At 39.2% G+C, this 24,357-nt stretch overlaps 2 protein-coding genes across 3 annotated transcripts; both read right to left on the reverse strand.

Annotated features, from left to right (window-relative positions):
* Positions 1 to 8,956: 8,956 nt before the first annotated feature.
* On the reverse strand, positions 8,957 to 14,989 carry LOC138624189 (chemokine-like protein TAFA-2). Its single transcript, XM_069704171.1, has 5 exons — positions 14,965 to 14,989; positions 13,827 to 13,946; positions 12,362 to 12,517; positions 12,017 to 12,141; positions 8,957 to 10,813 (listed from the first exon to the last, which is right to left on the reverse strand). The coding sequence occupies exons 1-5, from the start codon at positions 14,987 to 14,989 to the stop codon at positions 10,802 to 10,804; spliced, it is 438 nt and encodes a 145-aa protein (XP_069560272.1). The 3' UTR covers positions 8,957 to 10,801.
* A 3,867-nt stretch (positions 14,990 to 18,856) lies between these two features.
* On the reverse strand, positions 18,857 to 24,339 carry LOC138624312 (NEDD8-activating enzyme E1 catalytic subunit-like). 2 transcript variants are annotated; one of them, XM_069704383.1, is made up of 18 exons: positions 24,160 to 24,339; positions 23,985 to 24,023; positions 23,011 to 23,134; positions 22,812 to 22,892; positions 22,626 to 22,708; positions 22,205 to 22,285; positions 22,041 to 22,084; positions 21,880 to 21,944; positions 21,619 to 21,774; positions 21,072 to 21,174; positions 20,863 to 20,973; positions 20,642 to 20,695; positions 20,047 to 20,083; positions 19,891 to 19,972; positions 19,684 to 19,784; positions 19,532 to 19,595; positions 19,382 to 19,436; positions 18,857 to 19,274 (listed from the first exon to the last, which is right to left on the reverse strand). In XM_069704383.1, the coding sequence occupies exons 1-18, from the start codon at positions 24,177 to 24,179 to the stop codon at positions 19,186 to 19,188; spliced, it is 1,389 nt and encodes a 462-aa protein (XP_069560484.1). In that variant the 5' UTR covers positions 24,180 to 24,339; the 3' UTR covers positions 18,857 to 19,185. The 2 variants fall into 2 exon arrangements, with proteins under 2 accessions (XP_069560484.1, XP_069560485.1); XM_069704384.1 differs by having other exon boundaries at positions 23,961 to 24,023.
* Positions 24,340 to 24,357: the final 18 nt, after the last annotated feature.

Genomic DNA, 24,357 nt, shown 5'->3' on the forward strand with positions numbered 1-24,357 from the left:
GTTTTTGCTGCCTTTAGTCAATGTGTTTCCCAGATTGCTGTGCAATAAATTGTCATAGGAGCTGTTGTTTTGGCATGTTAGTAATCATTGTTTATCTTTGTTAAAATCCCAAAGGTTTAACTCTCTAATAACAAGTGTTGTATGGTGGATTGAATTTCTTGGAATATGAATGATAAAACAGAAGAACAAGTTTCTATTTTTTTAAGAGAAAGACTGTTGAAAGAAATGCTGAAGGAGAGATTGCACTGAATTTCAAAAGCTTGAGTGGCACAACGACATGATGTCAGAACTTCATCTCTTTGCTTCCTGGTAAGGAGGAGGATCTCCTGCAGTGCTGTTGTCACAATGACCTCACGAGTGTACTTAAGATGGTAATTATTAGGTTTTTGAGGTGTGGGAGTCGCAGATCCCCTTGATTCCAGTTTTAATGGTAAGCTAACCAGCTCCTGGCTCTGGCTTCATGTAAGAAAGTGTTGTCATGTCTTCCCATCTAACTCTGGTTAGAAAGTGAATGAGCATACATCTCAGAATTTTAAATTATTTTATTTAATCACATTTATCTTCATTGAGAAACATCCCTTTCACCCCTTCACACTTGGATCTTTAAGCTTGACACTGAGGTCATTAATTGGAGTCACTTTTGCTCTCTGTACGCACAAGATTATGCGCACAGATGAATGGGTAACAAGACTGGCTCCTATATTTACAACATTTAGATGCATACACAGTGGGACACTGGCCACTGCTTTCACAGCCTCAACCCCTCAGGAATTAATCTGAGAGGAACTCGTGGCTGCTGGTGCTGTGCAGAGTGTCATCCATCTTATGGAAAAACATTTTTGGGTTGTTTTACTTTCATCTGCTATTTTGTCTCAGCCAACTTGAACCATGATGTGCCAACCTCAAAATTTTTTGGAACAAAAATAAAGAGCTTCTGTTTCACTAGCCTCTTACACAGTTTATGCATTAGGACAATTTCATTTCATTGGTGTCTCATGATATTGGGTTGTCACGCATTGTATCTGCCAGTAAAGTTTGAGTACCTTGTCATTTAAACTAAGATAAAACAAACAACATTATTTCTGTAGCATTAAGCAAAATTGGCTCCCACAAGTCTCTAAAAACCCTCCCAGCATTTATAAATCACTCAAAATGCTATTCCTCGGCTAAAAAAGTGAAAACAAAATGAAATATATGTTAATTCCACCACGCAGGTCACAGCAGTAACTAGTGGAGTCTATGGAAATATACAATTTAAATGTTTTTGCCCCAGGCAAAACAGCATACCGTGCATTATTGGGGTTAAGAAGATATCTTTCTAGAACCTACTGCTGCATAACGGGCAGAAAAATACCAATTTGACTTTTTCCTCTGACGTTTGTGCAGGTAATGCTACTGTATGTGATCAAATCAATACTACAAACCAAGAATGAATTGCAGCTTCTTAGAAAGACTTATGCAAGAAACCAACTGTGCACCAACGACGCAGTACAAAAGCAAGTGGAGCAGAAGTCAACATACAAGTGGGGCAAGAGTTTGGCTCTCAATAAAAACAGATGGCAAGTTCATTATCGTAGCAGTCAACCTAAATGTTTGCTGCCTGTTGTGACATGTGAAACTAGCACTTGTCACCCCAATTCATTACTATACAAAGTGTAAATTTTACTCAGTTAAGACCATTAAAGGTGGAGTCTGCGATTCTAACCCAGTACACGTTGTCTAATTCAGCAGCTGTTTCCATAACGTCCGCTAACTGTCCGTTCTGTGTGTGCACTCATAAAAAAAAAAAGTCCAGTATTGGTACACAGCCCTTCCTCTGTTAGTAGTAGAAAAACAAATTGACTTGGAAGTACAACACAACACTATTTCAACAAGTCAGCAACAAGGAAATTCGTATTTGTACACAGAGGAGGACGTTGAAGTTGATAGAAGAGATAGGGGGAAAGTGGTGCGAGAGGAATAGTCAATGTGGCACACGCAACATGCCAAACTGCACAATATAACGTTATTCACGTCGTGAAGAAGGCAGTAAACCTGCTTCACGGACAAAGAGGGGTGCTGTGATCGGACACGTGGGGAGAGCAACGTTAAGATCTGCGAGGACGTCAGTGTTGTTTTGTTTTGTTTGCTCATGCTTGTGATAGTTAATCCCAGCTCACAGGCCTAAGTGGCAAGCAGGTAGCCGTGTCACTAAATTACTATCCGCTTACTTTCTGGTTTGTCAAACTGTGCTTTTGTTGTGATGTTGGCTGCAATTAAAGGAGAGGTTGTGCCGGCTCCGGGAAATTGTTTCGTTCACTCTGCACGTTAGCTTCGCAGCAGCAACTCGAACTCACAACCATTAAACCATTATAGAGGCCATTCACTCTGGTGTTGTTTGCTTGATGTCATGGTATCCGACTGGATTTGTGAATGGTTTATAGCCATGAAAACCCCAAAGTTTGCTATTACGACGGTATTATTTGGATTACACCATTTTAAATGCTACGTCAGGTAAGGTTACCTCCTCTCCTTCGAAACAACTAAACTCTCGCTAGTTTTTAAGGCGTCGTGTTTTGAATGTGAGTGCATGTTGACGTTTTACAGTAAAATGTTTGTTTTGCTTTGGCTATAGGAAAGATACATCGACTTTCACATCGTATAAGGCTAGAGCGTCTGTGTGGCCTTGGCAATGGCAATTCATTTTGGGGGCGGAGCTTCTGTGGGAGCAATGAGGGCAGATGTATATTTGTTTGACTGCTGAGATCAAGTATTAACAGATTTTGAAGTGGAATTGCGCACTCCAACTTTAATGAGGAGAGGCAACCACGTTTGTCTTTGATGAGAGGGAGGACAGTTTAAATCCAGGTGTAGGTTGTGTTAGCGATCGGTGTTAAATTATCTAAATGGCCTGCATTCAATAGTTCCCTGATGCTTTCTGTTTTTCCTACTCTTGCACTCTGGCTCAATCTGCGCTGAGAACCATGCAACATAAAGACAGGTGCTAAATTACAGCATACTGTCCATCATCTATTGTGGTGAAATTACAACATTCGACAGAGGCTTCCTATGGCTGTATGAATTCATTAACATGTTATTTAGGTATCTGGCTTTTTTTTTTTCCCCCCGCAGGCTGTCGCACTTTTAACTAGCATTTGAAACAATGTTTCACGTCCGACATGGGATTGCTAAATGGGCATAATGTGTGCAAGATGGCAGTAAGCAGCATCCCTTTTTCTGTCATTCTTCGGAGTGGCTCTCAGGGCTGCAGCTGTAGGCTCTGATGTCTCACTTCACGCTGCAGAACAGTGAGAAATAAGACACAAGTGATGGTGATGTGCCCTGACTTCTTTTTATGACACACCAGGGACGTCCTGGGATTTGAGGCACCCATGGGTTTGTTCTGAAGACACGTTTCATTCAAAACACTCAGATAGTCTAGTCATGCTCCTCTCTCTGCATTTGGAAGTCGATTCTCTGTTTTGAATATCAAGGTGCAACTTAGAGCAACAGGGTATGATGGTAAGGTATTGAGTGTGAAAAAACTCCTATCGAGACAAAATAACCATAAACCAAGAATTATCTGCTTGACTGAAGATCAGTGCCAGATGTCTGTGTACAAATAAATTAAAATCAACTGCATGACTGTTGCAAATGCAGTGAATTTACAAGGTACGTAATGTATAGTGCGCAAAAAGCCTTTGGAGAAGTAAAAGTTGTTAACTCCTCTTTGTGGTTGTTTTCTGTGGCACTGAACAATCGGCATGATTACCCAGTCCGATCACATCCTGTAACCAAGAACTGTCTCCACTTCCCCTGCAGGACTCTAGGATTTCAAAGTCAAGGTAACGCGGACCAAACTGGATTCTAATTAAAGCTGACATCAGGTGCCTCATGCTCCTTTCCCCCCTCCTCCTCAGGCTTTCATCTAAATGATTCATGCAGAGAATACCAGGCCTTTCATGCCATTAGGTCCTCACAAAGGAATAACAACTTGATCACACAAAGAAAACATAGACAGATTTACAATGACACCGCCACGATATCTGTTGCAGCGGCTTATATCAAGTTATGTCAAACCAATACAGAAGCACTCAGCTGACGTTTTTATGTTTTTGCTGGGCAAATATTCATGCTGGCAAATGTGAGAGAGTAAATTCAATCAGAGGGCTAAAAATTGTTTTCTAATGGAATCACATTGCTTTATGGAGACAAAATACAACCAAATGTTTAGTTTCCAGGTGTGGTAATTTGAATAGGGTGTAACCTGCTGCGAACCTGACGTGATTGTTTGGAAATGAACGTGACAAGTGTGGTTTGGCCATATGTTGCCGGCTGAAACATTGAATTGTGGAGGAGGATCAGTACAAGAAACTCAGTCGCACTCTGGGTAAAGGCACGAGGTAAATGCCTTAACAGAAACATAAAATTGAATCCTTCTCCGAAATTGCAGTGAATACAGGTAGGCTAAATAATTGCTGAATAGAGAGATGAATACTCGAAGGCTTCCCCCCACCCTCACCCCTCCTTATAAGTGGGAAGAGGATTTATCTCTGTGTGAGAAAGCCTGCCTTGAATTAAAGATGAGCTCCCCCTGCCTTTTGTCAGGCTTTTGTGAACAACACAGCATATAGTACACAATAACTACAGGTATGCAAAAATAGGTTTCGTATAATGGTTCAGCTTTGTGAAGAAGCTGAACAGACTTACCATGACATGGAAGTGCCTCCAGGCTCAGTAAAAGGGCTGTGTGCTCTTATTATTTATGTTTGATTTGGGCTGGTCGTTTGGTTTCTAATGTCTAAGCGTTGAGAATAAAAATTGTCGCGCCTCTGGAAGCGACTGGAAAGGCCCACCTATTCAAATTGGTGGTCCTCAAACATTTTTAGGAGCGGATAATATTGGGCTTATCACCATGAAAATGTCTGAGGATTTTTAAGTTTGTGCGTTTCAAGGCAGACAATGACATCATCTGTTTAGACGAAGGACGTGAAATGAGCAGCGACCGCCTCGTGTCCAATCCTTCTCCCTGACTGCAGTGTCTTGCTGTAGGTTATTTTCTTCCCCACCACTCCTGTCTCACCCTACACTTGATTTTAATGAAGACTGGCAGTAAATCACAATTACCCATGCACTTTAAAAATAGTTTAGGAAATAAGGCTACCCAAACATGAAAGTTGAAGACATCAACACATGGCCCACGCAGAACAGTGATTTGAGTGGGAACATCATACTTCAAAAGTTTAGGATAAAGTTCTAGTCATACATTTACAACTTTGCCCTTGTTTGTCTATTAAATAGCTAGAGTAAGCTTTACTTAGCACAAAGACTAGAGAAAGAAGGAAACGGGTAGCGCTCAAAGCTTTTCATCTCTTCATATTTAAAAAAAAAAAAAAAAAAAAAAATTCCTTTAAAAAGTTTCAATTACTTACAGTATGTACAGATGATTTTTAGATTTCTGGAGAAAGAGGGACGTTAGTTTGGCTCTTCTTATCCAGAGTGCAAAAACCTTGATTTCCACAAGTCCTCAATTCTTTGCCGGTAGATTTTTACATAACTAAATGAAAATAAATTGCTTTCATTAAGATATCACCTATTTGAAAAAGACTGAAATAATGACACAGACACCAATGAACTGAAACCTTATTATCACTCGGGTGAAGAAAGCCATGACAAAGTGCAACCCATACTGTGGCCAGAGGCGTTATGTTCTTTCGGGTGCCATTCTCGTGAACGGGATATTTCAGGAACACTGTGTGAATTTCTTCAAGTTTAGCATAAACGTTCACTTTAACTTTCACGAAGTGATTAGGTTTTGATGGTCAAAAGGTCAAAGTTTACTATGACCTTAAAAAAAAAAAAACTTTTGTGGCAATAACACAAAAATGTATTCACTAATGATGACAAAATTTCATACACATCTTACTAGATAAAAGGATAAAGTGATAACATTTTATACCTAAAAGGTCAAGGGTCAAGCTCACTGTGACATCATGTTATTCTAAAAAAAAAAAAAAAAAAACGCTTTTCTGGCCATCTGGTTTTGCACCTTTATTCAACTCAGGAACAGAAGGGAAGATTGTGATCATATTTCACATTTAGTTGGATGTGCTAGGGTGACAGTTATCTTGGGTATCAGCCTTGAAACTGTGGTGATTCTGTGCTCTCTGAAGATGTGTGTGAAGCATCCACGTTTTAAAATGTTTAGCTTCTTTGCAGCGACATTGATATTTTTAGCATCATCTACTGTCATGGCGACAACTTTGTGTTCTATCATAATCAATTATATCGCCTAAGCATGTGAACACATGAGGATTTCTTCAAAGTCTTCACTACAAATGTAATATGTGTTTCGACAATCGTGGATGTAAACTGTGATTCGGCTCATTGGTGGAGGAGCATAACCAGGAGGCGGTAATTGTAGTTTTACCTTATTTTAAAAGAGAAACATTTCAACAATAAATGTATGAAATTTACTCGACCACAAGACAGAGTGATTCTCAGAGCATATTGGCAATGTTATTCTCTCCTCTCAATGTGGGTCCACAGCAGTCTATGTCATTACCGCAGCATGCAGTGGCATGAATGCATATAAATACATAACACACAGCTGATAACATTAATAGTATCCAATTAGTGTTTGTTCATTAAAGTGTAATTGTTCGGCTCTCTGTTTTAATTAAGCAAAAATATAATTTCTATTCCAGATACTACGTGTGCATAATGACACAGCAAATAGATGAACCCTCTGAGCCATGACCAAACTACATTAAGTCTATTGCTATAAGTTGCCTATATAGTTGTCTGCAGTAAAAGAAGGCTAATTCAGTTCACACACACACACACAATATATATATATATATATATATATATATAAAGGGAGACAGAGAATTGTGTTTACATTTTTTTATTATACGTGTCAACTCTAGATGAGGGAAACGTTGTTAAAGGGGAATAGAACAGTATTTCCATTATGTTTTTCATGTGCCCCAGGACAGTTTATTTTCTATTAGTGCACATGAACTACCGTCCCCAATAGACAGCCACAAGAGAGGGAAGGTTCCCTGCCACATATCACCCAGAAACTCATGTCAAATAAGATGCCAGAAACATGTTATTTGTGAGTCTGGTTTCAGTCAGTGAAGTGTAAAGAATTGTTTAAACTTTCCTAATTCACTTGGAATAAAATCTCAAAACTGCAGTTATTTCTGTCTCATTCAGTGGATATTTAATCCTCTGTTCATCTGTTAAAATTTTCTGTATTTTGCCTCAGCCATAGAGCATTTTCCTTGTGTGCAACAAGTTCCAGCTAAGAGTGTAGATCCTATAACACCTACCTTAATTATCTCATTTTGGCTGCTTTCATTTTGATGTTGAGACGTAATTTTAGTTTTTAAAGCCATGTATTATGACAGGTGCTGAGAGGGTTTCTACTTCATTTATGAAGATGCACAAAGATAAAGCTCTGACTCTGAGGTTATTTTACAGATAAAAGGTAATCAGGCAGCACTGAGCAGGTATTTTAAACTTTTGTAAGGCCCTATGTGAATGTGTACGAATCACAGAACTTATCTGAGACACATCTGAGAGTCAGCAAATGAATGTCACACCAGCTCCTTTGAAAATTAATCAGAAAAAAAGCTGTGAGTGTTACTGGTATTTTAGGAATATAGGCACAAATTTGAGAAAGTGTGCTGTCATCATTGACATAAACCCCAGTGGGGTGTAAAAGATGTTAAACTATTTCAGACTTTTATTCCACGGAGTTAGATCCGGTTGAGAATTTTACAACATTATTTTTTACAAAATACAGCCATACAGTAAAGGTGGCAGAACAGACAATGCACAATCATGACAGTATAATACATACTGTGTGTGCAGGAATTTTAAAGAAGTAATCATTTCAATATGTTTGTCAAAAGTAAACACAGTGAGTGCAAAGATGGAGATAGTATGGAAGTCGCACATCAATTTATTCTGTTAAACTCCCAGCGGGTTTATCTTTTTTTGTTTTGTTGCTGCTTCTGTAGAGTTACTGAGAAAATGCAGCTCTATGAGTTACTGATGTTTCCAAAACTTTCTTGTTCTGGTCTATTCAGGCTCTAAAAAAAGTTTGGGAATCATGGGACCCTTAACTTTAATGAGCTTTGCATTTCCGCATAATATAAAGAATTCAAGATGGGGAGTGATCGAATGGTTGAATGGGCAGGAGTAAAGAAAAAAAGACCACTGCTGGACTTGTAAGGAAGCTCAAACAGCCTTTGAGTTTAACTTGCAAAGCTATATCTCACTCTTCTGTGTGTAAACTTCATTTCACGTTCAATCTTGAGAAGTTAAATCAGTCATTGAGAAGCATCTTTAATGAGATATATTTCACCATCCACATGCCTGAGGAGCTTAAGAATAGACAAAATATTTGTTGGTTTATTCCTGGAGTTGGTTTACATCATTAACGGCATCCACAGGAAGCTTTAGCTGTCAAAACTGAACAAAATCAGGAGTGACAAATTATTAAAAACTGCTACTGCAATGATCATTTTCATTCTAAAGCCTGGGGTGATGGCATCAGATTACTTATATTCTCTGACAGATATTAAATATTTATTTTACTACGATGACGTTAGACCAAAATAAGCAGCGAATTCTCACAACTTAGGTGCTGGAAACAGAGAATGTTTTGAATTTTTGCCTGAACAGATACAAAATTGAGTTATGAGTTCAGGAATTCATCTGGTCTGATTGTTATGAAATAAATACTGAGTTTCAGTGCAGGTCATTGTAGCACTCCTTTAATATATGCATCATATTGAAAGGAGTTTCTATTCTATTATTGCATCCACCCTTTATTTTATATACATGGGTCAAAGTTTAATACACCCAAGTCCTTATTGAAACACTATTGCTAAAGCACCATCAACATGCTTTATTCTACTGATGTCAGATCAGTTCTGTAATACAGTTGTATCGGCTGCATCACAAGCTTCTCATGGATTTATATTAGTAGCCATGAAATGATGGAGACGGTGCTGGCCACAAACCTCCTGAGACGAATCACAGTATTTAGAAGAACAATTTGTTTTCTGATAATCTTTTTGTGAATCTGCGAAATCGGTAAAGGTGTATTATGCTGCCCTCAAACAGGGTCATGTTCACCTTGTTCCCGAAACAAGTCCACACGAATGTCCCCCTCTTGTGATAATAACGACCTTGGACCTCAGTATTTTCTCAAAAGTTGGAGTTGTGACGTGTTTGCTGACGCTTTCGGAAATGGCAAAAACAATGGAAGATAATGTTTTGTTTTTGTTCCCACGCAAACACCAAGCATACCGTGCACCTAACTTAACCACGAGCTCAACCGGTTCAATTTGAAGGCAGCATTACTCTCAATGACATCACTAATTTGGGGGAGGGGCTTCTTAAAATATCCAGCAAATCTGAATACTGTTTCCTAAAATGACATGATTTTATTCTGTTGACCACATTTGCAGTACTGCTACCATCAAATAAGAATTAAAACGTGACTGTTTACAAAGAAAACCCATTTATAAATACTTGAACTGCATGACAGCTTAGTGAAGTGTCTTGTCACTACCAAAATGATAATAATGCATAATTGTGTTATGTTGAGCAGACTGCTTAAAATTCAGCTGCTTTTAACCGGCACAGTGTGTGGCAATCATGCACATCTGATGCTTCAGATGGATTGATTTTCAGCTGCTTTATTTGTTTTTATTATAAAAAGGTCTCTTCCTTGCAAAGGTAAAATGCAAAGTGTCTGGCTGACCTGGAGAGATACAAGAGAGGCAATCAGGGTGGGTCCAGAAGAAATATTACTCATACAAAGAGGACAACTGATGAAGTGGTAATAAAGGTAAAAATTCTGTTTTGTTAGAGGATAGGACTCGCTTCAAGGCAGAAAATGGCCAATGTTTCCCATCATTACTATAAGCAGAGTCCCCTCCACAGGAGCACTTAGTTTAGAGACAAACAAAAAAGCATGATGTAAAGACTCTCAGCAGTGAAGAAGCTCCTCTTCTCTTTTCTCTCCCCTTTCTCCCCATGATTAGCATTTCAAACAGTCCTTGTTTTGCATCAAGGCTTCATGCTTGTGTGCATGCCATCACAGCCTTGCAGGTGGTGGCCTGTCCAACCAGTGGAGTTGAAAAGCAGCCTTTGTGTATGAGCGCTTATGTGTGTGAGTGTGTGCGTGTATGACATGTTTGTGCCTCTTTGTGGTAAGGACTAGTCCAAAGGGATCTGACCTCTTTACAAAACTCGCAGTAAGTGAAGGGACAGCGTTGTCTCACAAATGCTACATAATCATGAATTTCTCAGTATTTGTGGTCTTCTGCTTTGATCGGTGGAGAGAATCATGAGCCACTGACTGGATTCACATTCTGCCTCCTGAAAATCCACAAAATCTCTTTTTAAGTGTCTGCCAGCAGGCCCATCCAAACTTTGATTGAGTGCATCACAATGTGCCCAGCATATCAAGCACAAAAGCAAGGGTACAGACTTTTGCAGGAGCCGTCTGTTTTGGATTGGAAAAGATGAAGCGTCATTTTATCTTAAATTGTCTGCTAATAGATTGTCCACTCGGTGGGATTAACAAAAAACAAAATTGTTCAAAGGCAGAGAAAATTAAAATAAGGAGATCTTTCAGTTTAAAGCTCAGCCAGGAGATACAGTATCTAATTAAATCTATAGTGTTTCTTGTTCTGTCTGACGGGGGCGTTCAGTGTCCTCAGAGTCCAGAGTTACTTAACTTGACTGCACAGGCGAGGCTTGGCTTGCACTGATTCGATGGAGCTTCTGCTTCTTGCTATCGTGCCACCTAAAAACAATCAATGTACCAAAAAAAAAAGTGGTTTTATTAATTTACATTAATATAATTTTAATAACATTGGACACAAAATAAAGCTGAGGAATATGTTGCAATTGTAAAATATTGTTGCATTTTTTTCTGTTTTCAATTTGTCTAATCTGCTCCCAACTGGCAGCAACAGTCCAATCAATAGCTTAACATCTGTAACTGTCTGTTAAGCTGTGGATTCTCTAAATGCTGAATTGATGTGCATGTGAGTGTACTGACAAACAGCTGTCAATAATGACATGATGATGATGTTAAGTGAGTGTGCAAAATCTCATACTGCATCCATATAAGCATCTATTCTTGTTGAGTAGTGAATGAATAAACAAGGAAATTAATTCAAGCATAATCATAAAGATTGAGTATTATTGCTGGCTGAATCTGCTTGTGGTCATTTAATTTGAAAAAAAATCAGTAGTCTGTTTTTTCTTTTTACTTCTGAGTTAAATTAAAGACCCACTGTCTTGAAAATGATTACAAATTTAAACGGTGTATGAGCCTTGCTTGAACAAAAGGCTTGACAGGCATAGCAACAGTAACTAAGGCAGGATTTTGAGAAAAGGACAACCGTATGCTCTTCTGTTTTATGCTATTGTTCAAGAGTATCATCTAACGGTGACATGACTGACACTGATCAATTGCTCCACGCTGCCTGTGTTTACACGTCCATGGTTCTTTGAGAAATGAATCGTATTGTACATATCAACAAAAAGGAAACTTCTGAGCAAGTGTATTTCTTAAATGCAGCGAGGTTTCCTTCGGCCGTCAGATTTAATTACATGGGTTTTAGTGTTCAGTATTAGTTCACAGCTTATTTTATGTATGTCCTCTTGGCCCCATCATTCACCAGATTATAGAATTAGGTTTCCTTAGCCCTCTGTGCCTAGTGAGAGCAGGAGGGTTGATATGGCCAATGGGAGCTGTGATTATGCTTGATTGTGGAATCTTTCAGCATCAAAGGAGAGCTTACTAAAATAAAGCTTTATGACAAGTCTGACGGACCCTGTTTGCATAAGAGCAGTGCGGTAAAAAAGCAGCAGATTTACAATACGACTGCATATAAGCGTCTATAAATACCATGTCACATAAACTAAAGTCATTATGTGCTGTGTCTTTTGTAGGGGCTGGTGCGACTGTGACTCAGACTAATGCAGGCCCTCTCCTCACCTTTGTGGTCTTCACTTTGTTCCCAGAGATGCATGACCAGCCAGTGAGGTCAGGAAGAACTCGGCACTCCTCCCCCTCCAGACACGGTTCCATTTTACACCACCACTTCTGACGCACAATGGAGGCTGGAGAAAAAAAACATCACGGCAGAAGGTCACTTTTTAGACGGAAGGAAAAATTAACTGCATAGGGAAAATATCTCAATCACACACCATGTTTTTTTTTTGGTCCTTAAAAGTCTCAGTATCAGCGATGAAACTGACTCTACTTTGATCTATAATATATTCATATCATGTTAGAATATTTTGGTGTAAGAGAGTTAGAAGAGGGTTCTGGAAATATTACCTTCAACGCAAGAGGGCAAAGCCTTTGTTGTCCCTGCCACCTGTCCTGGGAAGCAGGAGCACTTGACTGTTTGAGAGCGTTCTTCAATCTTGTTCTTATTGCAGCAACGATGAGCAGCAACCACTTCACAAGTCCCTGTCCTCTCCTGCGACGGCCCTGAGAAAGAAATTTTGCAGGGAAAGATGACAATTTTTTTACACTGAGTTTTGCATGCAAGTCGAGGCAACTTGGCTGACTTCACTCTTCACAGATGACAGGATTATAGTCAAATTGCAATGACTTCTGGGCTTCATGTTAAATAAACACAGTGGTCTTTTGTCACAGTAGCAAAGCAGTTCAGTACTTCTAATACCTAATACCTAATTTTGTTCTTTGCAAAGCTACGGCACCACCAAGTGGATGGAAAGCATCAGCACTCGTCCCCAGACGAGGGGAAACAAACATTTCAAAACATATTAGCAGCAATAATCAGCAGGTTCAGTAACCTAATTTAATGTTTCAGATTGTCAGTAAAGAACAAGATAAACAGCATGAGCAGACATCGCTGAGCCACATCTGCTTCTTCTGCATCCTTTCACAGAAAAGTAAATAAAAGAAAATTAATTTTGAGGATTAACATAGATGATTTATGCTGGTTCACTGAAACCATATTTCTAATTGAAGAGGTTTAACAGAACAGAAGGTAAAAACAAAACTCGAAAAACCAACACATGGATACTGCTATTTCTGAATTAAGGTGTCCGACTGTCTGCAGGACCAACAACATCTGCAGGATCAGAGGGTTAATTCATATTTAAAGCAGGATTTAAAATCAGATTGCAATCAAGGCAGAGGACAAAAAGCCAAACATAACATTTTTCAAAACAAAGACACGAGTGACAGGTTTGTTATTGCAGCCATTCCTGGAAGGTTGCTGATGTGTCACTGATGGAAAGCATTTAAGCATATTTACTCAAGTACAACATTATATATATAGCCATTTCTCAGCTTGCATTGCATTTCAAACATTAAATAATCTTTACAGTTATAATTTGTGTTTACAGGAGTGTCACTATTGTTGACTTATGCTAACTAGCTATAAATGTGTGTCACATAACCCCAGATTTGGAGTTGATTTGGATTGGAGGGGGCCCGACCTCTTGGAAACCACTGGTTTGATCGATCTACAGTCTAAATATAAAGACCTAAACACCGCTTTTGAATGAATGCGTCAATATTAACTAATAATATTAGTCCCAAAGGGCCTTTTTCTGCAAGAGCAGTCAGTACTTTCGATACTTTGCCGACATACTACAAAGCTGAAGATGAGAGACACTCGAGGCTTCATATTTACATGTTTGTAACAGGAGTGTCAGGATAATGCAGCTTTAAATGAAGTCTCTTGCAGACCAACAGGCTGGTGACCAGGAGCCATAATGAGTTCCTCTGGGTGTGTGTGACTGGTCTGGTTGGGTCTGACACCTACCTGTCTGTCCTCGGGAGCTTTGGTTGCCACTGGACACTAGCTGGATGTAGAGGCTTAATATACAGAGAAGTAGGAGGCCCCAGGGTAATGGTTGTGTCAATGTGTTCATCTTCATCTTGCCTGCACACACAAAAAAAGAAGAAATTCATGCAAACTTGTGAAGTGATTTAAGCCAGCAGTTGTCACTAAACCATGTGCCTATGAAGTCAAATATTATGCCTTATCTGCTGACTCTGATGTGCAGTTCATAAGCTCATCTATTTGCTCACTCATGACTCTCACATCACCAAGCTGAGCCAAAGCGAATCAAAGAAACGCCAATGAAATATCCTGATCACAGGCATCTTCGGAGGCAGATGAGAGTCGGTCCTTGTACTCATTTCTGAGTCACATTATCCCTTCAGCTGTGAACATCTCCGTGTGCAAAGCCACACTCTAAAACACTATTCCATGATGAGTCACAGGAAAACTGGTGCATGGAATTTATTGTAGAAATTACAGCATGAAATAATATTGAGCAATGATGACATGAATTAAAACGTCACTGCTTCAATCAGCAGTTTGCTTCAGGTACAATCATTCCCCCCTCTCATATAAAGTTTAAGACTGCAACTAAGTTTATTATTATTTTTTATGCGGATTACTTTCTCAATTGTATAGTCAATCAATCTGTGATTAATGATCCTTATATTTAAGAGGCAGGAACCAGCAAATGTTTGGCAAAAAAAAAAAAATCACCAATAATCAATTATTACATTTGTGGGCAATTCATTTTATATGGTTTGACAACTCAATTGATAAATTTGTTTCACATTGTCTTTTCTATTCATCTTAAATGCATCATTCCTCAAAAAAATACATAGTTAGTTATCATTAACATAACTTGTTCTACCAGTACGTAGTATTAGTCTACTGTGGTACATATGTATACATACATAATGTGCTTTTCTTTTGTGGGTTTTTTTTTTTTTAAATCAGTATTGGAGTCTACCTGTGTTCCACATTTTAATCAAATCTATTTAATAAAAATAAAAAAAAACACTCATGAAAGTAATCAAAAGAAATATTCAATTTGACTTCTTGAACTCAGACTATTGACTGTGAACCAAATCAACTCTCTAAATATTCAACCACTTACTTGTGCTCGGGTTATTGGAGGTCATGATAATCCGCTGCTGAACCCTCCATCAGTGTTAACACCATGCACCACACCATGTCGTTTCAGCAATGATTCATAAATTTGCAGCAAATATAATTCTCCACTTTCTGAAGTTTTCTGCCTCAGATAACGAGCGAGGAAGAAGAAAAAAAAAAAAAAAAAAAATCTCCAGCCTGCTGATTCGAGATCGAGACGATAACACGTTTGCTCGGTGAAAACCTGCACTTTCACACATCAGCTCCTCTCCCCGGAGCTTCACTGTCTCTAACAGGCAGGGATGCGATGTGAGAGATGTGGCTGCTCTGTGAGCACGGCGGGGCAAAACCGTCAGCTTTTCTCCGTCAGGAAAATTAAAACTTTAATCAAGACAGAAACCATCTGTCTGCCGGACAACGTGGCCACTTTCATTAGAGCTCTAAGAAGCTTAAAGTGAGTATTGACATCCTGTCACACAGCGGACAGAGAGGATAAACTGCATCTGAATAAGGCCAAGTCCTGCGGTTTGTTCTCTCGCCGCTGTTTTATTAATACTGCCAGTTTGCCGATGGGAGATTTATCAGACACAGTTTTAACATTTTAACACTTTTCTGCTTCCGGGTTTTTGCAAAATTAACAATACGCATTTGCCAATTTTTTTTAATTGAGAATATCATTCAAAAATGTCAAACTGAGGCAAATTACAAGGAGGACCTTAATATTAATAAAAAATAAAAAAAAAAAAAATCACTGCAATAAAATGAATTTTTTTTTTTTATTATTATTTTTTTTTAAAGGCAACATTTTTGGGAAATAGAGCTAGTTTACAACTCAAGATAGGATTTTCAGCATTTCAGCTTTGCTTAGCATGAAGACTGAATGTTTGTCTTTAATGTGTTCAACAGTTACAATAGCGTCTAAACTTCATATGTTACATGTCATTTGTTGAATTCATACAGAAACAACAACAACAAAAACTGTTAAAACAACATTTTGTGGTTCAACCCTAAGTGTTTTACTGCATCAGTCTAAACCAGGGGTGTCAAACATACGGCCCGCGGGCCGGATCCGGCCCGCCAGGGGGTCCAGCTCGGCCCGCCGGATGACTTTGCTAAGTGTGAAAATTACAGAAAGACATAAATTGCATTTCTATGAGAATATGGAGGTTTATGAGTACAAACGTTTTTTTTTTGTTTTTTTTTTTTAATCGATCCAGTAATTGCTTCAAAAACAGCTTAAATGCGACGTCTGCTCCGGAGGAAGAAGCGCTCGGTGCCACAGGCAGCCGCGCTCGCTGCTCGCTTTGTGACGCGTTTGACGTCAAACGTGTCACAAAGCGAGGGAATCTGCAGAGGAGAGTCCAGGCAGATAAACAGTGGGCTGATGTCTGAGTTTTTGGTCTTTATGTTTCTAGTTTATTGTAGAAAGACCTTAAAATAGGGTTTATCATCCAAAAACCTTCACCAATGATTTAAACAGAGAGAAATATTGTCGTTATGTATGCGTTATTATGCTATGATTTTACTGGTCTGGCCCACTTGAGATCAAAGTGGGCAGTATGTGGCCCCTTAACTAAAATGAGTTTGACACCCCTGGTCTAAACAGACTCCGATTTTTATGTCCAGCAAGAAGTTTACCTTTAGCCGACACCAGCTACAGATTACGAGTATTAGAAAAACTCTGTGAAGCCAGCAAAGGCTTATTGACTCATTTACACATAAACACAATAATTTCACAACCGTACAGATTTACACCAAAGATACACCATAGATGATCTGATGGCCTTTTAAAGCACATTCCTGCGTAAAAGCTACATTAATGAAGAAACACGGACTTCCCACAAACTCCTGCAACTCAATGACAAACATGTTGCTAAAAAAAAAAAAAAAAAAAAAAGTGTGCTAAATGATGAGCCGATTGAATAGTTCAAGAACGATACTCAGCAGAAACGTCATATTGACACCACAGGTGCTTCTTATGGAGTAGATAATCTGTCTAGATTTTTGGTGTGCCTTGCTACGTAAATTAAAAAAGACTACATAGGGTTGTTGTTTTTTTTCTTTTAAAGTTGTTAGAATTTTTAATGACAAACTATTAGTATTTAGAGCATGTATTTTGAGTTGCCGTTCAGTTCATAGCAGGAAAGAAGCTAATCCAAAATGTGTTTTGTTTAAAAGCTTTTATACAGTGGGTATGGAAAGTATTCAGACCCCTTTAAATTTTTCACTCTTTGTTTCATTGCAGCCATTTGCTAAAATCAAAAAAGTTCATTTTATTTCTCATTAATGTACACTCAGCACCCTATCTTGACAGAAAAAAACAGAAATGTAGAAATTTGTGCAAATTTATTAAAAAAGAAAAACTGAAATATCACATGGTCATAAGTATTCAGACCCTTTGCTGTGACATTCATATTTAACTCACATGCTGTCCATTTCTTCTGATCCTCCTTGAGATGGTTCTACTCCTTCATTGGAGTCCAGCTGTGTTTAATTAAACTGATTGGACTTGATTAGGAAAGGCACACACCTGTCTATATAAGACCTTACAGCTCACAGTGCATGTCAGAGCAAATGAGAATCATGAGGTCGAAGGAACTGTCCAAGGAGCTCAGAGACAGAATTGTGGCAAGGCACAGATCTGGCCAAGGTTACAAAATCATTTCTGCAGCACTCAAGGTTCCTAAGAGCACAGTGGCCTCCATAATCCTTAAATGGAAGAAGTTTGGGACGACCAGAACTCTTCCTAGACCTGGCCGTCCAGCCAAACTGAGCAATCGTGGGAGAAGAGCCTTGGTGAGAGAGGTAAAGAAGAACCCAAAGATCACTGTGGCTGAGCTCCAGAGATGCAGTAGGGAGATGGGAGAAAGTTCCACAAAGTCAACTATCACTGCAGCCCTCCACCAGTCGGGGCTTTATGGCAGAGTGGCCCGACGGAAGCCTCTCCTCAGTGCAAGACATATGAAAGCCCGCATAGAGTTTGCCAAAAAACACATGAAGGACTCCCAGACTATGAGAAATAAGATTCTCTGGTCTGATGAGACCAAGATTGAACTTTTTGGCGTTAATTCTAAGCGGTATGTGTAGAGAAAACCAGGCACTGCTCATCACCTGCCCAATACAATCCCAACAGTGAAACATGGTGGTGGCAGCATCATGCTACGGGGGTGTTTTTCAGCTGCAGGGACAGGACGACTGGTTGCAATTGAAGGAAAGATGAATGCGGCCAAGTACAGAGATATCCTGGAAGAAAACCTCTTCCAGAGTGCTCTGGACCTCAGACTGGGCCGAAGGTTCACCTTCCAACAAGACAATGACCTGAAGCACACAGCTAAAATAACAAAGGAGTGGCTTCGGAACAACTCTGTAACCATTCTTGACTGGCCCAGCCAGAGCCCTGACCTAAACCCAATTGAGCATCTCTGGAGAGACCTGAAAATGGCTGTCCACCAACATTCACCATCCAACCTGACGGAACTGGAGAGGATCTGCAAGGAAGAATGGCAGAGGATTCCCAAATCCAGGTGTGAAAAGCTTGTTGCATCATTCCCAAGAAGACTCATGGCTGTACTAGCTCAAAAGGGTGCTTCTACTCAATACTGAGCAAAGGGTCTGAATACTTATGACCATGTGATATTTCAGTTTTTCTTTTTTAATAAATTTGCACAAATTTCTACATTTGTTTTTTTCTGTCAAGATGGGGTGCTGAGTGTACATTAATGAGAAATAAAATAAACTTTTTTGATTTTAGCAAATGGCTGCAATGAAACAAAGTGAAAAATTTAAAGGGGTCTGAATACTTTATACATACACTGTATGTACCTAAAATGTATTTAAAAAAAACAAAAACATAAAGCAGCCCCTTTGCTTCTAATTGAAAAAAACATTTCAACAAATGCAGATGAAACGTGCTTCCTCATGATAATAAAAACTTTATTATTAGAGTGCAGTGCACATGAATCTTATTTGATTGACAGGGAAATAGATACAATAAGTCAACACAGGACAAATACACAAAAAAGGTAAACAACAGTACTAATAGAAAAAAAACAATATTATCAAATGATTCCATGTTCATACAACCAACCCTACCCCACAAGCGAGACCTTACTTATCGTATGTACACGTTCATATCAAATGTGCTACTGCAACATCACAAAAAAATGTGTGATGAAACATCCAGTTTGCATTCAGATGCATCAGTGCTGTTTGTCATAATGGAGGTTCAAGCGGTGAAATTGAGCTTGAAGAGAACCGTCTGCGGTGTGGTGACGTCGGCTACAGCGAGCTCCTGTCCATCCGACAAGCCCAGCTCTGCATCAGAGGACAAAACACACCGTTTTACCCGTGTGTTGTTACACAAGTGAGCACAGTTCACTTTAAATAGATTTGGGAACATCCGAGTAATAGTGTCCTACTACCTTTTAAAGTTTTGCAGAGGTTTGGCCTGGTTCGTTCCTCAATAGATTTAACAGACTGGAAGAAAATTGCAATCACAGTTCAATTGTAGTTTGTGATAAAATACAGAGAACAAAACACAGTGCAGCATTGTCAAAGATTAAATATATTACCTGCAAATAGAGCGTCTTGTTCTTTCCTTCCAGAGTTGTGGTGATAGCCGGGGATTTCATTTGTCTGGAGAGAAATTAAAACACAATCAGAACGTGATCATCGTTCATTTTCTTTCAAAGTCATTGTACTATTGTACTATTGGAGTACTCACAGAGAGGCGTTCTCTGTCAGGTACTCTAAAACTTCCTGTAATTTGGCAGAAGGAGGGAACTGGAGATCCTGAGGCACCTGGCTGCACGCTGAACAATTTTCCTGTCAAGTCAAGGAGAAGTCAGATTCCACCAGTTTTTCCCCTGTAGAGTGACGTGTACGTTACACTGCGGACATGGTTAGCGAGTTCAGTTCGAGAAAAACAAACCTTTCGCTCGGCTTCAAAACTGCAAGTGTACAGTCCGTCCGCGTCATTAAAGACCAGGTAATTGTTTAAAGGAATATATGCGCTGAAAAATAAAACGTGACATTGGTTAAGTTTTACTGGCCAAAGAGAGATTTAGATTGCGTCTCGACCACCAACCTTGTAGCAATTTTAAAAACTTCCGTCGCACAGGTAGCTAAGGGGGAAAAAAAGATCAAATTAAGTTACTTTTATTGTAGAATTGTTTTAAGACAATAAAATCACAGTGAAGTATTTGTACTAAACAGTGATTTTTCTAGTTGATCGAGCTATCAAGCTTACTACTTTGTGAAGTGACCCAACATTACAATCAATAAATATATGACTAAGAGTAGCACACCATCAGCCACTTTTTCAATCAGTTTTCAACTTTTAAAATCCGAACGCAACAGAAATTTAAGCCAAATAAATCCAGGTCAGTTGGCTATAAACCGGCATTTATTTACTTCTATGTAAAATTAAAACACGTTTGAAAGATTTCAACCAATTTTCAAATCCAAAATCCACCACTGTAATCTCTGTAAATTGCAAATGTGCCTGGCAAGACTGCTAGCTCGGCAGGCATAGCAAAAGTAATAGGGCGTTTAGCCAGGAAATAAATCCTCTTTTTATTTTATCACCAGTACAAAAACAAAAAGTCCCACCTATTGTTTTCAAACTTTTAACAGCTCAGAATAAAAATAAGTACTCCCACAAAAACTTTTGACTTACATACCAGCAATAACAGCGTTAGTCGATGCCACAGCAGGAATGATCCTCTTCACAACTCCTGTGACACAAGCAATACTTGTGAGCGCAACGCCAGCACAGTATCAACAATACCTGGCAAAGCAACTGCTTCCAATTATAGTAAAAATTTGATCAGTTTTAGAAAAAAAAAAAAACTAGCTGACAATAGCACTGAATAGATTATTATCTTATAATTCACAAGTTCACCTTGAGTGAGTCTGTACGTCACTCCAGTTATGCTAAACTCTGCAGCTCTTTCTCTGGATCTCTCAAAGACCCACTGGATGTGCTCTGGATTGTCTCCGTCTAAGCTTGAATCTAGACGACAAGAAGACACAGGTTGTTAACTTATTCGAACGCAGCCGTACAACGTGACGTGATTCTGTTGAAACAAAGATGTGGATATTTTTGCGTACCTCCAAATGGCTTTTCTTTGGGCCACTGTAAGATTCTGGCATATTCAATGCAATGTTCTGGTAGCCTTGGCATTGAAGCAATGGTGCACATGGGGAAATTGATCTGTGAATCATAACATTAAAGTTAGGGTAAGAAAAAAGTATATAAAGGAACCAGTGTTCCCAAGAAGCCCCTCTGTTCTGCACAGTAAAAACAGCTGAAAGACTGAAGTGACTTCCACATCACAAATATGTAAAAAAAAAAAACTGTTTCAAGCTGTTAATGAAAAGTTGACCCATCGATTAAGTTTACATACTTTGTTTTCTGCGTGTTTTGATAAGACCTTTAATGCACGCTGTGCTGGCTTTGCACTTCACCTGACTCTCTGTATGTGTAAGTCACATTTTTCGGACTGAATTTTCTGACACTCTTTTCTCTTTCTGTTCAGTCTGGTAGCTGCGTGTAGACACCAGATCTGTTTTGTAAAAAGTTAATAGGTTGGCTGACTGTTTTGTCACCTTTAAGGTTAAACGACGAGATACGCGTCTGTTGAAAAGTGAGAGGTACCTGCGGCGGGTACAGCTCCAGTGTGCAGTCAATACATGCAGTCATTCCAGGCAGAATGACCCGAGCATTTCCTTTAAAGCCCTCGGTCCCTCCATCAATGAGGGGGATGATGGAGCTGGGATCCAGGACTCCGTCTTCATAGCTCAGGAGGGATATCTAGAGAAGGCAAAAATCCATCATAACTTATCTTAGGTCGAATTTAGCTGAAGCTACATCAGATAAAGACAACACTCGAGAAAAAAAAAATAATAATAATCCTACCAGCATCCCATTCATCCAGCGTCTGGCGATGATAGAGTCCAGCCCACAGACGATGATGTGGAACTCTGCAGAGAGAATTGTTTTTAAATCAGAATAACCTGTCAGGTGTTCACCTGGTAAGGTCTGCTAACGCGTAGAACTTGTTAGAAAAGGACACTTACGCCTATAGAAAGAATCATCAAAGTCCTGGATCTTTTTAAAGTGACTGCATGTTATTTGTAAGGAATACAATTGTTGAGTAAATGTTTGATACAGTGAAAACCAAAAAGGTTTTCTTTTTTTGTTGTTTTGTTTTTTTAAAGAGAACTGTTGAAGAAAAGGATACGGGACGACTTTACATCCCGGGATACGACTGTTGATGAAGTTGGCAGCCACTTCTGCCTTCGGTCGTCCGACATCTTTTGACCTAAACGGATGCATAAATCAGTTCATTTTAAAACGTATGCAAAGGTAAATATAATCTGATCGTATCACACTGAATTTCATAAATCTCATGTGAGTTAAAAAATACTCCACTAAAGGCATCCAGGCATTTACGTAAACAAATTATGTTTATTCTTAAAGCATTATGTTAATTAGGACAAATATTATCAAAACACAGATTACAGAAACAAATCTCACAATTTGACGTTATATTTTCCAAATTCAAGAAAACATAAAAAGATTCTTCACTCATACTTTATTTGTCTAATGTCTGACTACAGTAAAAATCTATAAAAGAGATTCAAAATATTGATGAAGCCTACCTGAAAAGAAACTGTCTGTTGAGATTGGACACATCAATAGTGTCCATGTCAACCACATGAATAAGGCGAAACCCAGACAGGGCCTAAAACACAACAAGACTATGTAAGAGCTTATTCAAACCAGTAAAGTCAGATTGTGTTTATTTAATTTACATTATTAAAAATGAGATTGAAACTATTTCCTACCAGATTTTTTAGGAGTTCACATCCAAGTCCTCCCGCACCAATGACCAGAATCTTGCATGTCTCCAACAAAAACTGAAGAGACTGATATGAAAGAAGCATCAAAATGTTTACAAAATTGTATTTAAAACAAGTAGCATCAAGATAGGTTGACGGTAATAGCTTGAAGCTGCAGCGTGCATTGTGTCGTAAAGAGTTTCACCTCTGTGCTTGGCTCAAAGTCAGGATGAGTGAACGGGCCGGGTCTCTCCAAAAACTTCCTCACGTGATTCCACCGGCCATCCCAGTCGCACCCGCCGTCCCCATGTGCACCATCTACAGCCATTCTGGACACAAACACACCAAGATACACTTAACTGGTACTAGAACTCAGATTGGTACATATGGCCCTATTTAATCATGCAATATTAACATTTATCCTAGATCACATGCATGTTTAATTTTCCAACTTAGTTGTAAAAAAAAAAAAAAAAAAGTAGTAAAATAAATGACATAATTGTACGAATAAGAGGCATCACAGGAATCACAGGTACCAAGAGATTTGATTGAGACCAGTGCAGCAAGTTTATGTTAAAAAAAAAACAGACTTAGATGACTGAGAGTCTTCATAAAAATGATTTGTCTCATTTCCATACAACATACTTAACTGCATGTGCTACAGAACACCCGCTGTGTGCAGTGGCTGAAAGTACCTTTAGTAAAGCCCTGTACTTAAACACTGTGTTGATTTTACACAGTGTTTTTCAGCTGCAAGCAGTGCCCCCCCCCCCCAACCCGGTTTCCTTTTTGCAATGCATTGTGGGATATTATTGTGCAGCACACTAGCCAGTGAGGTGTTTATATTGGAAGTCCTACTGACCAAATTTCAGTTTTAGGACACCAATACTTGTCTAAGCTCAGTATGTAGTCTGCAATTGAAACACACGTAAAACGTCAAAGTCATCTCAGATTTGTGCTGCAGGGAAGATGATCGGGTGCAATGCAGCTTGCATTCATTTTACGCTGTGAATGATAAAAAAAATTTAAATACAAAAACGTGTAACCGGATGATTTTCTACAAACAGCTGACAGGGTTATAAAGAGGGCTCTTTGTTTGTGTCTCCTGGCCCACAGCAAGCTCGCTGCAACGCAAACCTGCTGCCAGTCAGAGACCTTTATTTAGCATTCGTCACTAACTTCTCAGTCAGGTCCTCTATTCGCCTTCTTTTCTTCTCCCTGGAAGGAGGAAGTCAAAGCACTGTTTAACCATGTCAGGTTGGAGACGACGACAACAACAACAACAACAACAACAACAACAAAAAGCTGAAGTTTAACTACGATTAAATCACATTTTCCGTCCATTCAGACTTACGGCTCCTCGGCATCCGCCATACTTTCACGGTCCCATGTCCTCGAGTCTGTCTGCCGAGTTCACGAAAGTCAAAGCTGCGCTGAACGCTCTCGCTTTCTGGTGCACACGCACAGAGACCACCACATCAGCGCGTTATGTCTCTCAGGACACAACGACAGGGACATCAGGCACCATCTTCCATCACCAAATATGTCCCCG

This window comes from Brachyistius frenatus, unplaced genomic scaffold (assembly GCF_029030835.1).
Source record: "Brachyistius frenatus isolate BFR_SWC_R1_liver_20210118 unplaced genomic scaffold, ASM2903083v1 Contig_50, whole genome shotgun sequence".
Taxonomy (NCBI): domain Eukaryota; kingdom Metazoa; phylum Chordata; class Actinopteri; family Embiotocidae; genus Brachyistius; species Brachyistius frenatus.

Excerpts from the sequence above, each read along its gene's own strand:
- LOC138624189 (XM_069704171.1), bottom strand. The coding sequence starts at position 14,989 with ATGACCTCCAATAACCCGAGCACAA. Across the intron at positions 13,947-14,964 it reads CTCCAATAACCCGAGCACAA|GCAAGATGAAGATGAACACA; the intron begins GTAAGTGGTTGA and ends TTGTGTGTGCAG. Across the intron at positions 12,518-13,826 it reads AAGCTCCCGAGGACAGACAG|GGCCGTCGCAGGAGAGGACA; the intron begins GTAGGTGTCAGA and ends TTTCTTTCTCAG.
- LOC138624312 (XM_069704383.1), bottom strand. The coding sequence starts at position 24,179 with ATGGCGGATGCCGAGGAGCC. Across the intron at positions 23,135-23,984 it reads ATAGAGGACCTGACTGAGAA|AATGGCTGTAGATGGTGCAC; the intron begins GTTAGTGACGAA and ends GTTTGTGTCCAG. Across the intron at positions 21,175-21,618 it reads TGGAGCTGTACCCGCCGCAG|ATCAATTTCCCCATGTGCAC; the intron begins GTACCTCTCACT and ends TATGATTCACAG.